Genomic DNA, 15,274 nt, shown 5'->3' on the forward strand with positions numbered 1-15,274 from the left:
TATCCCCAAGACACATTTTTGTGGGGTAATCTTATTGGTCACAGTCAGAGCCTCAGTGTTCCTGTATTCCTATACAGCTAAGTGATTACACACAAAGATGTTATGCTGATTTGCTGTGATTCAAAATTACCCTGTATACAGATGTCCAATGTGTGTTGATTTTTTGAACGATGTATGTGGGTTGCCTTTAAATTTCAACAAAAGGTGATGTATTGAAACTATATGGAAACATTTCACATCACGGTAGACACTCTCTTTAGGTTTACTTACAGTAGTGAGTACATACATTTGACATACTTTTTCACATTGGTCCCCCATGGGAATTGAACACATGCACACACACCCACAGCACAATTTCTCACCTGGCGTAGCTATCCCCGGGTGGGATGAGCTCCTGGAAGAGCTGGAACTGGTAGAGGTAGAGAACCACCAGGTGTCCAGCACTGAAGATGGCCATGAGGACACACAGACAGCTGAAAATGAGCGGGTGGAAGGTCCGACAGAAGGACCACCAGGTACACAGACCCAGGAAGGTGAAGAAGTACACCGCAGAGGTCAGGGAGGGCAGCATGATGCCTGGAACAGCACAGAAGCAGAGGGGGACATAGTGGCTGATAGAACATCCCCAGTGAGACTGGATGGAGCAGTTTGCATTGTATTTCCTAATATTGACTTTATGTTGTTGTCCAATCGCATCTCTGATTTTTACATTTCACACCAGAGAATGAAAAATATGGCACCAATCTAGGTAAGGAAGTTTTACATTCTGTAAAGGCTTTGGGAAACAAGGTTCATCCTAACCATTAATGTGTGTATTGTCTCATGCAAATGTTTAATATTGAATACTGAATGTTTCTAGGTAAAATGTCATTAAGTTCAACCAATGATTCATTCAAGTCAATTCAAGGAAATTAGAAATTGAGTAACTGCACTGCTCTGTTAATACGTTTGGGATTGTCAGTCTTTCGTTTGAGTGAGGGCACTTACCTGTAAGGCCCAGTAATATGGTGACCACTACTTTCCCTGCAGTGGTAATAAGATTCCCAATGATCTCCTTGACTTTGGACGCCACCGCCGCTATCTGACGAAGGATTATCATCTTAGTGCTCTCCTCCTCTTCTTCACCTTCCCCTTCTTCCCCCTCTCCTGTCTCCTCCACCTCATCCCCGGTCATCTCTTCATCCCCGTGTTCATAGTCCTCCTCGAACACCAGGTCGTCCTCCTCCATCCACACCTCCTCCCTTTTCTCCTCCTCCTCCTCCCTTTTCTCCCCCTCCTCCTCTTCTTCCTCATCCTCGTCTTCCTTCTTTTCCTGGGGAAAGAAGATGAATACAATGAGTATCAACGCAGAAATGAATAACCTGTACACACTGCTCCATTGAGTAGAAACGGCTTTGCTGAGTAGCCCTGCTTTGTTGAGGGAAATCAATCCAATAGACTGTGAAGACATAGTATTGGATGAAGTCAATGTATTGCCAATATGTCTGATACTTTGAGTGTTTCTGTGTAGAGACAACAGAGCTGAGCGAAAAACCCTGTCACGCATTTGATGCAGAACCATGTTGCGGCGAAGCTGCTGATAGAGATTTTAAGGAGGGTCCGAGGAGTTATGTCCCATTGTAATGATTAATGAGAAGGGTTAGTGGAGAGATTACAGGTCTGTTTGACTGTGACATACAGCAGGACCGTACTCCGGCCATTTGAACTAGCTGTCTCTTTTTAAGGCATCAAACGACTAAACAAGTCTAATGACTGCCCCCAATTCAGCAAACCTGCACTTTTCACTAAACATCAGCCAGTGCGTGTTTTGATTTAAATAGCAATTATACTGTTGGCTATTTAAGACTGCTGCCATGCAAACCAGCATATGGATTGTAAATGGTTAGCCAGCATTCTGGTTTACATTAGCCATGAGCTATAGTGTACATCTCATTGCATTTAATAAAGGTCAGAACATAACATTGGTTCATAGCAGGCCATATGGTGAAGGTAACAAAGGGAAAAAGTTAACAGATTGTTATGTGTATTCATAACATAAATCACAGGAAAACAATATATGTTGACTTTGCGTCATTGCTGGTATCTTCTGTACTATATTATAGATGTTGCTCTCCTTCTCCCATTTATAAATAATACATATGTCAACAGGTGCATTTCAAATGTACATAAAGACGAATTATTAGCCTGTTTGTCTGTGCATTAGATTATAAAGTGACATGCGTTAGGCGAAAGACTCTCCTAACGAGGTTAGAGGAACATAAATGAATCTACTGGGACATAACAGGATGGATGAGCATTAAGAGAAATTAGATTAGGTGTGGGACGCTGGAGACGAGATAGAATGTGGGCTTCACCTCAAAAGCAGCAGTCAGACTAGCTGACTCCGAACTGTGGTAGATGCTCAACATTGGTTAACGTATGTTTTTATCATATGGACTTCAAATGTCAGTTGTTAAAATTCACTATGGTACCTCACCTGGCCAACATCCAGTGAAATTGCAGAGCGCCAAATTCAAAAACAGAAATACACATTATAATAATTAATAAAACATACAAGTGTTATACATCGGTTTAAAGATTAACTAAAGATCAACCATGGTGTCTGATTTCAAAAAAGGCTTTACGGCAGAAGCATACCATGCAATTATCTGAGAACAGCGCCCAGCAGACAAATCATTACAAACAGTAACCGGCCAAGTAGAGGAGTTACACAAGTCAGAAATAGTGATAAAATTAATCACTTACCTTTGATGATCTTCATATGGTTGCACTCACAAGACTCCCATTTACTCAATAAATGTTTGTTTTGTTCGATAAAGTCCATGCTTATATCCAAAAACCTCAGTTTTGTTCACGCGTATTGTTCAGTAATCCACAGGCTCAAACCTAGTCGAAAAATCCAAATAGTATCCGTAAAATTCGTAGAAACATGTCAAACGATGTTTATAATCAATCGTCAGGTTGATTTTAGTCATAATATTCAATAATATTTCAACAGGACAATAACGTTTTCAATATAAAGGGTAAACAAGAAAGGCGCCCTCTCGGTCGCGTGCATGAAAAAGCTCTGGGACACTGAATGGTCCACTCATTCAGAGTGGTCTTACTCCCTAATTTTTCAGAATACACGCCTGAAACAATTTCTAAAGACTGTTGATATCTAGTGGAAGCCATAGGAAGTGCAATTTGAGTCCTAAGTCAATGGATACTGTAATGGCATTCAATAGAAAACTACAAACATAAAAATATTCTACTTCCAGGATGTATTTTTCTCAGGTTTTCACCGGCCAAATCAGTTCTGTTATACTCACAGACATTATCTTAACAGTTTCGGAAACTTTAGAGTGCTTTCAATCCAAATCTACCAATTATATGCATATCATAGCTTCTGGGCCTGAGTAGCAGGCAGTTTACTTTGGGCATGCTTTTCATCCGGAAGTAAAAACAGTGCCCCCTAGTGAAGTTAATTCAATTTAGAAACAAGGCCATTTAGAAACACTTTAGATAAAGTGTTTAAAAATATACATGTTAGTTGCATAGTAGTTACAACTGTTATAGGTCTACCTGTTTGTAACGTTGTAACAATGTGTATTTACACCGTAATTATACCTAGCCTACTTATATAAATACATAGGTTTCAGGATCCTTTTCAACACTGGAAATGATCACAAGGTAGCAGACAATGGACAAAAGTATACCATTTATGTCACAAGAAGCAATATTTTACACAACCGTAAAAAACTAAAGCAGTGGTATAAAATTAAACTGTGATGGAGATTCAAATTGACCGCACCTGTTCTTTTACATACTTTGCACAAAAGATGTGTCAAGTAATATTGTTCAAACAAAATATGAATGATATGCACTCAAGTCATAACAATCATTTAATTTATACAGCAGGCTTTGATGCTTACATCTAGAGGCATTAACCATAGGTTCACTGTCCAATGTATCAGTCCAAATAAACAATACACTGAAGCCATAACTATGAGGAAATACAATTCTGCTCGTCCGGAAGGGAAACACAAGAAACGTGAAGGCTTCTGGGCATAGACATGTTATTTCTGGATTGGAATAATGGCCAAAAATGGTACGTTACCACAAAAAAGGAAATTCAAAGGGCCCTGGATTGGAATAGTTCAATGTTTGATATTTGTCATAATAAATACAATTTGAAGGAAAAACAAAGAAAGTTTTGCTTCAGAAACAGACATCACCAATTAGATTAAAAGCTCCCATTTCTGAACACAGAAAAAGCTAACTATTGCTAAAGAACTAAACTATTCTTCAGAAAAAAAGTGTTGTCATATGGATACATGTGGTCATCTGAGATTAATTGGCATAATTTCCTAAAAACATTTTTCTCTCATGGTTCATATAGACACATAATAGTCCAACGTGTGAGATGAAAGAATCTTTGGGGATTCGGCTGAGAACTCTCGACCCTCGTTCAGTCACTGTTGCTGTAGTGGGAACCTCAAACTGGACCATGGTTAAACCATATCTAAACCAGGTTGATCCTTTCAACAGCACACTCTGGTTTAATATCTACACTGCAGTCAGCAATTACAGAACTGAAAAAAATATACATTAGTGCAGCCTAATCACTTGTTTATTTGAAAGGGGCCTACATGGTAATTTTTTAAAATCTGCCTACATATTTCCCCTACTCTATATTTATTATACCACCACAATGAATGAGCGCTCTGTGCGATCACTCGCCGCCCTATCGCAAAATCTCCACAGAGTAACACAAACAAGTCTTTCTCGCTAGAGCCTGAGAGAAAATACCAAAGTCAGTAATCTGCTCACTATCGGCCGTGGCATATCGTAATTGATCAAACAAGTTGCGTTTGATGAAGCCCGGTTTATTTAACCGTGGCAACTGCTCCCATGTGGCCGTCGGGAGGCCGCGCCAATGCAGCTTGCAGCTGGGAGTTCAAACCCCAATGCTCAACAGAGGAGGCAGCGAAATAACCAAAGGCTCCCTAATGAACCTCCTGAGGGATCAGATTCCACATCGTCCTCCCGGCTCTCACAAACAGGCTCTCAGTCTGTCCACAGGCTGCACCTACTGAAACATACCATATCACTAACACACTGTGAGATGATGGAGGTGGTGGCTGGAGTCAGTGGGGTTTAATGTAGCCAGTCTAGACGTCAGCACCTCCCCTGGTAGGTCTACTGCTGGTTCATTGTACAGCATTATGACTAGTACATACTGCCGGTTCACTGTACAGTATTATAACTAGTACATACTGCCGGTTCACTGTACAGTATTATAACTAGTACATACTGCCGGTTGACTGTACAGTATTATAACTAGTACATACTACCGGTTGACTGTACAGTTTTATAACTAGTACATACTACCGGTTCACTGTACAGTATTATAACTAGTACATACTGCCGGTTCACTGTACAGTATTATAACTAGTACATACTACCGGTTCACTGTACAGTCTTTTAACTAGTACATACTGCCGGTTCATTGTACAGTATTATAACTAGTACATACTAGTAAATAGTTTCTGTTTTCAACTGACCAAAAATATTGTAAGACTACTATTGCATACTACTACATCATCTTACTACATTACTTTTCTTTCAAGCCTTGTACTTTTGCCACAAAAAATGAGGATATTTGCTTTTACTAAGCCTTTAAGCATGTGAAAAACTTAAGGGATATTGCAAGAAGTGGGCAGGCCTGTCGAGTGAAGGCCGAATCCAATTCTATGTCCCCAACCACAAGCCTCAGTTTAGTACCTTACAAATGACACATATAAAACCCAAGGGAAACCCCACACCAAATGCATTGGGAACCATTCAGCTGTTCAGCCAGTTCTCTGTAAATTAGTCTATTGGTAAAGCCACAAATAACCAGATCAGACGTTGAGGCTTCTAAGGCTCCTATGAACAATAACATCCGGTGGTCCTGCTTGGTTCAGATGGTAAGACAGAGCTGCTAGCAATCGGTTTTCCTGTTTTACATCCATAGGCTTATTTTTATTATTATTTTATTTTTATTTTACCCCCTTCCCCCCCCCCCCCCCCCCCCCCCCCCAATTTCGTGGTATCCAATTGTTAGTAGCTACTATCTTGTCTCATCGCTACAACTCCGTACGGGCTCGGGAGAGGCGAAGGTTGAAAGCCATGCGTCCTCCGAAACGCAACCCAACCAAGCCGCACTGTGAGATGACTTGGAATACCGCATTAGTGCCCGACCTCACTAACGTACTTGTGGCTGAATGGAAGCAAGTCCCCGCAGCAATGTTCCAACATCGAGTGGAAAGCCTTCCCAGAAGAGTGGAGGCTGTTATAGCAGCAAAGGGGAGACCAACTCCATAATAATGCCCATGATTTTGGAATGAGATGTTCAACAAGCAGGCGTCCACATACTTTTGGTCATGTAGTGTATGAGCTTGTCTGACTACCACGCTTCCTGCTGCCAACTTCACATTTGAGAATCTCCTAAAAGAGCTACAAGATGGCTTTTTGACCTTCATTAGTAAATAATCCTACATTCTGGGATCAATTTGAAATGTAACTAAATTAATTCATAATGATCAATACAAATTAAGTAGATGACCTCTGGATTCTATGGGATGCTACCAAAGGTTTTGTTAAAAATAATGCAACTGCATTTGCATCTGGGTTGAGTGAATTACAACTAAAGAATATATCAGGCTATTGCATCCCCCCAATAGTCCAAATGTGAAATGCGTACCCTTGCCGATATCATGGACAGAAAGGGTGCAGCATTCCAAGATTGGAAAGATACACACACATTACCAGGCAACTTATTTTTTTTCTATATTTACAATTTAGGTCAGCTATGCTGGTCTATGGTCCCTTGGGAATCCCAACCACCAATGATGGGATTGATGGGATTGATGGGATCCAATGATGGGATTTCTAAATCAATTGTAAATATGAGCTCCCGAAAGGACTATAATATACAGTATATAAACGACTACTGGAAAGCTCATATTCTGGATGGAAACATGTTAGCTGGTTCTACACCTGCATTGCTTGCTGTTTGGGGTTTTAGGCTGGGTTTCTGTACAGCACTTTGAGATATCAGCTGATGTACGAAGGGCTATATAAATACATTTGATTTGATTTGAAGGAAGGGGTTGGGAGATTAGGGCTGGAGGCCCACTTCATTTTTCGTTTTGTTTTTCTGTTTATACTAGGGTTATTATTATTATTATGATTAACATTTTAAATTATGATCAAAATGATAAATTGTTTGTAGTTATGTACCTTTTGCTATGTTTTCCTTAATTTAGTCACAAAAAAAGACACCACTGGTCCACTGATCTATTGCGCTACACTGAGTATACCAAACATTAAGAACAGCTGCTCTTTCCATGACATAGACTGACCAGGTGAATACAGGTGAAAGCTATGATCCCTTATTGATGTCACTTGTTAAATCCTCTTCAGTCAGTGTAGACGAAGGGGAGGAGACCGGTTAAAGAAGGATTTTTAAGCTTTGAGACAATTGAGACATGGACTGTGTATCTGTGTCATTGAGAGAGTGAATGGGCAAGACAAAATATTTAAGTGTCTTTGAACGGAGTATGGTAGTAGGTGCCAGATGCACCGGTTTGTGTCAAGAACAACAACACTGCTGGGTTTTTACGCTCAACAGATCCCTGTGTGTGTCAAGAATGGTCATCCACCCAAAGGACATCCTGTCAACTTGACACAACTGTGGAAAGCATTGGAGTCCATGCACCAACGAATTGAGTCTGTTCTGACGTCAAAAGGGGGGAGTGCAAGTCAATATTAGGAAGGTGTTCCTAATGTTTTGTACACTCAGTGTATGTGTATAACTTGATGTGATGAGTATTATCACATCAATAAAAATACCAGTATAATACATTTTTTTATAAGCTTTGAAAAAGTTGGCACCATTGCATGGACAGGGCAGGGGAAGGGGGATGCTTTAAAAGGCAATTAGGCACATTATTTGGCATGTCCAATAATATTTTCCCTCAGCTACAACAAAATTGATCTTATCTGAAGTAAAGCCCTTGTTACATATAGTACATTCAGAAAGTACTCAGACCCACTGACTTTTCCACATTTTGTTACGTTGCAGCTTTATTCTAAAATGGATGAAATAAAACAAAAATCCTCATTAATCTACACACAACACCCCGAAATGACAAAACGAAAGCTGTTTTTTAGAAATGTTTGCATATTTATTAAAAATAAAAAACAGAAATACCTTATTTACATAAGTATTCAGAGCCTTTGCTATGAGACTCGAAATTGAGCTCAGGTGAATCCTGTTTCCATTGATCGTCCTTGAGATGTTTCTACAACTTGATTGGAGTCCACCTGTGGTAAATTCAATTGATTGGACATGATTTGGAAAGGCACACACCTGTCTATATAAGGTCCCACAGTTGACAGTGCATGTCAGAGCAAAAACCAAGCCATGAGGTTGAAGGAATTGTTTGTGGAGCTCCAAGACAGGATTGTGTTGAGGCACAGATCTTGGGAATGGTATCAAAAAATGTCTGCAGCATTGAAGGTCTCCAAGAACACAGTGGCCTCCATAATTTTTAAATTGAAGAAGTTTGGAACCACCAAGACTTCCTAGTGCTGGCCACCCGGCCAAACTGAGCAATCGGGGGAGAAGGGCCTTGGTCAGGGAGGTGACCAAGAACTCGATGGTCACTCTGACAGTGCTCCAGAGTTCCTCTGTGGGGATGGGAGAACCTTCCAGTAGGACAACCATCTCTGCAGCACTCCACCAATCAGGCCTTTATGGTAGTGGCCAGACGGAATCCACTCCTCAGTCAAAGGCACATGGCAGCCCGCTGGGACTGGGAGATTAGTCAGGATCGAGGGAAAGATGTATGGAGCGAAGTACAGAGAGATCCTTGATGAAAACCTGCACCATAGCAATCAGGACCTCAGACTGGGGTGAAGGTTCACCTTCCAACAGGACAATGACGCTAAGCACACAGTCAAGACAACGCAGGAGTGGCTTTGGGACAAGTCTCTGAATTTTCTTGAGTGGCCCAACCAGAGCCCAGACTTGAACCCGATTGAACTTCTCTGGAGAAACCTGAAAATAGCTGTGCAGCAACGTTCCCCATCCAACCTGACAGAGCTTGCGAGGATCTGCATAGAAGAACAGGAGAAACTCCCCAAATTCAGGTGTGCCAAGCTTGCAGCGTCAAACCCAAGAAGACTCGAGGCTGTAATCGCTACCAATGGTGCTTCAACAAAGTACTGAGTAAAGGTTCTTAATACTTATGTTAATGTGATATTTCAGTTGTTTATTTAATACATTTGAATAAGGCTATAACGTAACCAAATGTGGAAAAAGTCAAGGGGTCTGAATGCACTGTATATGGGATCAGTAACATAGCGACTCATTAATCTTAGACCCTAAAGATATCAAACTAAGAGGTGCCCCTAGATTTAAGGCAGAGTGAACTATAGGTGGAGCTCCCCTGTAACAGGTCATGGGTGAAGATTACGATCAGAGTGGTGGGTTTCAGTAGGCATCAGTAGCGGCCACCATTGTCTTGTCCCTTTCCTACAGTAGCTTCTAGCTAGTATCAGCTAGCTACATCTGTAACTAGTTAACTACCATTGACTAGCCTATAGACTAGCCCACCGGTCCATGGACTAACTTTAGCATCAGAGTGAGCCTGTACATTGGCAAGTGTGATGACTAGGCTGTGGCGTTGTGAGAGAGCCAGCCAGTGATCAGAGCAGAGCAGAAAAGAGTACAGCGGGGCAGTATGGTGGTGAGGTTCTAATTAGCCCCTGAGTCATACAGCTGTAAAGGACCCTGCCAAGGGAGGGTGGGGGGGGGCACATACCAACTCATTACCACTCCACAACACGCTGTACACTTGGAGAGAACACGTCCCCACACTTCTTTTATTAGGGGAGAGGGAGTAGGGAGAGAGAGAGAGAGAGAGAGAGAGAGAGAGAGAGAGAGAGAGAGAGAGAGAGAGAGAGAGAGAGAGAGAGAGAGAGAGAGAGAGAGAGAGAGAGAGAGAGAGAGAGAGAGAGAGAGAGAGAGAGAGAGAGAGAGAGAGAGAGAAAGAGAAAGAGAAAGAGAAAGAGAGAGAGAGAGAGGAGGGGGAAAGTTTGGAGCAGGAGCCCGGTCCTGGCACTGAGATTCTTTCACTGGCACCAGTTGAGGAGCAGTGAGAATACGAGTCAGCAGATGAGGAGTGGTGAAGATACGAGCTAACAGATGAGTGGTGAAGATACGAGCCACCAGATGAGGGGCGGTGAGAATACGAGCCACCAAATGAGAAGCGGTGAAGATACGAGCCACCAGATGAGGAGCGGTGAAGATACGAGCCACCAGATGAGGAGCGGTGAAGATACGAGCCACCAGATGAGGAGAGGTGAAGATACGAGCCACCAGATGAGGAGCGGTGAAGATACGAGCCACCAGATGAGGAGTGGTGAAGATACGAGCTAACAGATGAGTGGTGAAGATACGAGCCACCAGATGAGGGGCGGTGAGAATACGAGCCACCAAATGAGAAGCGGTGAAGATACGAGCCACCAGATGAGGAGCGGTGAAGATACGAGCCACCAGATGAGGAGCGGTGAAGATTCAATCCACCAAGCACATGGCAGCAGAGTGAGAGATAATACAGAGTGAATAAGAGAGGAAGAGAGGACAGGTTAATAGGAGATAAGGGGAAACTATAGAAGACTAGAGGCATGGAAAGAGGACAGGAGATAATAGAACGTGAGAGGAGGAGAGGAAAGGACATACAGTGCCTTGCGAAAGTATTCGGCCCCCTTGAACTTTGCGACCTTTTGCCACATTTCAGGCTTCAAACATAAAGATATAAAACTGTATTTTTTTGTGAAGAATCAACAACAAGTGGGACACAATCATGAAGTGGAACGACATTTATTGGATATTTCAAACTTTTTTAACAAATCAAAAACTGAAAAATTGGGCGTGCAAAATTATTCAGCCCCCATAAGTTAATACTTTGTAGCGCCACCTTTTGCTGTGATTACAGCTGTAAGTCGCTTGGGGTATGTCTCTATCAGTTTTGCACATCGAGAGACTGACATTTTTTCCCATTCCTCCTTGCAAAACAGCTCGAGCTCAGTGAGGTTGGATGGAGAGCATTTGTGAACAGCAGTTTTCAGTTCTTTCCACAGATTCTCGATTGGATTCAGGTCTGGACTTTGACTTGGCCATTCTAACACCTGGATATGTTTATTATTGAACCATTCCATTTTATTTTTTTTGCTTTATGTTTTGGATCATTGTCTTGTTGGAAGACAAATCTCCGTCCCGGTCTCAGGTCTTTTGCAGACTCCATCAGGTTTTCTTCCAGAATGGTCCTGTATTTGGCTCCATCCATCTTCCCATCAATTTTAACCATCTTCCCTGTCCCTGCTGAAGAAAAGCAGGCCCAAACCATGATGCTGCCACCACCATGTTTGACAGTGGGGATGGTGTGTTCAGCTGTGTTGCTTTTACGCCAAACATAACGTTTTGCATTGTTGCCAAAAAGTTCAATTTTGGTTTCATCTGACCAGAGCACCTTCTTCCACATGTTTGGTGTGTCTCCCAGGTGGCTTGTGGCAAACTTTAAACGACACTTTTTATGGGATATCTTTAAGAAATGGCTTTCTTCTTGACACTCTTCCATAAAGGCCAGATTTGTGCAATATACGACTGATTGTTGTCCTATGGACAGAGTCTCCCACCTCAGCTGTAGATCTCTGCAGTTCATCCAGAGTGATCATGGGCCTCTTGACTGCATCTCTGATCAGTCTTCTCCTTGTATGAGCTGAAAGTTGAGGGACGGCCAGGTCTTGGTAGATTTGCAGTGGTCTGATACTCCTTCCATTTCAATATTATCGCTTGCACAGTGCTCCTTGGGATGTTTAAAGCTTGGGAAATCTTTTTGTATCCAAATCCGGCTTTAAACTTCTTCACAACAGTATCTCGGACCTGCCTGGTGTGTTCCTTGTTCTTCATGATGCTCTCTGCGCTTTTAACGGTCCTTCCTCTGAGACTATCACAGTGCAGGTGCATTTATACAGAGACTTGATTACACACAGGTGGATTGTATTTATCATCATTAGTCATTTAGGTCAACATTGGATCATTCAGAGATCCTCACTGAACTTCTGGAGAGAGTTTGCTGCACTGAAAGTAAAGGGGCTGAATAATTTTGCACGCTCAATTTTTCAGTTTTTGATTTGTTAAAAAAGTTTGAAATATCCAATAAATGTCGTTCCACTTCATGATTGTGTCCCACTTGTTGTTGATTATTCACAAAAAAATACAGTTTTATATCTTTATGTTTGAAGCCTGAAATGTGGCAAAAGGTCGCAAAGTTCAAGGGGGCCGAATACTTTCGCAAGGCACTGTACAGGAAGAGAGAGGAAAAAGAGGGAGAGGTAAGAAAGAGAGGAGTCTAGTAACCCTAGCACAAAATAAAATGTATGCACTCACTACTGTACGTCGCTCTGTACGTCGCACTACTGTACGTCCCCTTATCACCTATTAACCTGTCCTCTCTAAATTACTAAAATGTTCATGTGAAATGTAGCACTGCCGCTGTCGAAAACACAACCCCAGCTAATGTCGACCAGATGTGTCTCCTTCCCCTGGCGCTGGAATGCAAATGTATTGTTAATGGGAGCAAAACAGACAAAGATTAGGAAGTGCTGGTGCGCTGTGAGCGGCACATTCCGCGGCAACACAAATATTGAGCTAAGACTAATGTTGCACGAATTAGGATTTTCGCAGGATTACAGTGCCTTTTGTAAACTATTCAGACCGCTTTACTTTTTCAACATTTTGGTAGGTTACAGCCTTATTCTAAAATTGGAGAGGAAAAATCTACACACAATACCCCATAACAAAGCAAAAACAGGATTTTAGAATTTTTTGCTAATAAAAAATAAAAAAACGGAACTAATACAATTACATAAGTATTCAGAACCTTTACTCAGTACTTTGTTGAAGCACCTTTGGTAGCGATTACAGCCTCGAGTCTTCTTAGGTATGACGCTACAAGCTTGGCACACCTGTATATAGACAGGTGTGTGCCTTTACAAATCATGTCCAATCAATTGAATTTACCACAGGTGTACTCCAATCAAGTTGTAGAAACATCTCAAAGATGATCAATGGAAACAGGATGCACCTGAGCTCAATTTTGAGTCTCATAGCAAAGGGTCTGAATACTTATGTAAATAAGGTATTTCTGTTTATCTTTTTTATAAAACTGTTTTTACTTTGTCATTATGGGTATTGTGTGTAGATTATTTAATACATTTTAGAAAAAGGCTGTAACGTAACAAAATGTGGAAAAGGTCAAGGGGTCTGAATACTTTCGGAAGGCATGTGTTCTTGTGGTTTAGGCACGCACGATTCCGTCGGCATCGGAGAGGCATCGGAGAGGCATCGGAGAGGCATCGGAGAGGGGTTTAGTCAGTTGGCGTTTAGACAGCTCGGTGATTAACACACAGAGAATGTCAAAATGAGTAGTGGTGGGGATTACACAAACACATCCCTAAAATTAGGCATGAAAAATGGACCTCAGACTTCAGTCAAAGTGAATTATTGAATTACAGATGGACAGCCAACGAGAGAGAGAGAGAGAGAGAGAGAGAGAGAGAGAGAGAGAGAGAGAGAGAGAGACAGAGAGACGGAGAGCTGTGCCCATGGAGACAGGAGCCCAACATTGGGAGCCAAGCATCTTTTTAATAAAGGTAATGCTTTTATGTCACAGAGTTAGACAGAGTCAGACATAACATGAACCACACACTCCACTTAGAGTAAAATACATTAGGCGGTGGATATTAATGTTGTGTTTCCTGTGTCCTGCCAACAGTCAATCAGTCTGGTGCCTCACCTGTCACTGTGTCACGGTCTCAGAGGCATCCCATACATGTAATGACTGTGACTCACCCTGGCACCACATAAATCAGGCTGGTGTCAAAGCAGGCCATCTATACGCCAATGATTGCAAAACAAGATGTGGCTCAAGGAGGGAGGAGAAAACCATCAAGAGTAAACACATGACATGCCAAAACGGTGGGAGAAAACTAGGCAGAGTGTTTGCAGTCGGGTGAAATACTGGCCTATGAGACAGAGGAGGAGAAAACTAGGGAGAGTGTTAGCAGCCAGGTCAAATACTGGCCTATGAGACAGAGTAGGAGAAAACTAGGGAGAGTGTTAGCAGCCAGGTCAAATACTGGCCTATGAGACAGAGGGGGACAGAGGGGGAGAAAACTGGCCAGAGTGTTAGCAGCCAGGTCAAATACTGGCCTATGAGACAGAGGAGGCAGAGGAGGAGAAAACTAGCCAGAGTGTTAGCAGCCAGGTCAAATACTGGCCTATGAGACAGAGGAGGAGAAAACTAGCCAGAGTGTTAGCAGCCAGGTCAAATACTGGCCTATGAGACAGAGGGGGAGAAAACTAGGGAGAGTGTTAGCAGCCAGGTCAAATACTGGCCTATGAGACAGAGGGGGAGAAAACTAGCCAGAGTGTTAGCAGCCAGGTCAAATACTGGCCTATGAGACAGAGGGGGAGAAAACTAGCCAGTGTAACAGTACAAATTTAGACCGTCCCCTCGCCCATACCCGGGCGCGAACTAGGGACCTTCTGCACACATCAACAACTGACGCGTCGTTACCCATCGCTCCACAAAAGCCGCGGCCCTTGCAGAGCAAGGGGAGTGACGGAGAGCAAGTGACGTCACTGATTGAAACGCTATTTAGCGCCCACGCTAACTAAGCTAGCCGTTTCACATCTGTTACACTCACCCCCCTTTTGACCTTCCTCCTTTTTCCGCAGCAACCAGTAATCCGGGTCAACAGCATCAATGTAACAGTACAAATTTAGACCGTCCCCTCGCCCATACCCGGGCGCGAACTAGGGACCTTCTGCACACATCAACAACTGACGCGTCGTTACCCATCGCTCCACAAAAGCCGCGGCCCTTGCAGAGCAAGGGGAACTACTACTTCAAGGTCTCAGAGCAAGTGACGTCACTGATTGAAACGCTATTTAGCGCCCACGCTAACTAAGCTAGCCGTTTCACATCTGTTACACCAGAGTGTTAGCAGCCAGGTCAAATACTGGCCTATGAGACAGAGGAGGAGACGCCAAAATCATAAAATAAGGAAAAAAATAAGCAGGACTCCAAGACTTTTTGCAAAAGCTGGTCTGAGCCACATGGCCGAAAACAGCTCGACCTTGGAACAGGACGCACGCTGGTATGTGTCAAATGAA

At 42.6% G+C, this 15,274-nt stretch overlaps 1 protein-coding gene across 1 annotated transcript in view; it reads right to left on the reverse strand.

Annotated features, from left to right (window-relative positions):
- LOC110490939 (piezo-type mechanosensitive ion channel component 2) overlaps positions 1 to 15,274 on the reverse strand; it is a 159,715-nt gene that overhangs the window by 55,665 nt on the left and 88,776 nt on the right. Inside the window, exons 6-7 of the mRNA XM_036944026.1 lie at positions 988 to 1,312; positions 363 to 576 (exon numbers count right to left, since the gene is read on the reverse strand). Coding sequence (XP_036799921.1) covers positions 363 to 576; positions 988 to 1,312 — 539 coding nt within the window. The remainder of the gene's footprint in view (positions 1 to 362; positions 577 to 987; positions 1,313 to 15,274) is intronic.

This window comes from Oncorhynchus mykiss, chromosome 15, assembly GCF_013265735.2.
Source record: "Oncorhynchus mykiss isolate Arlee chromosome 15, USDA_OmykA_1.1, whole genome shotgun sequence".
Taxonomy (NCBI): Eukaryota; Metazoa; Chordata; class Actinopteri; order Salmoniformes; family Salmonidae; genus Oncorhynchus; species Oncorhynchus mykiss.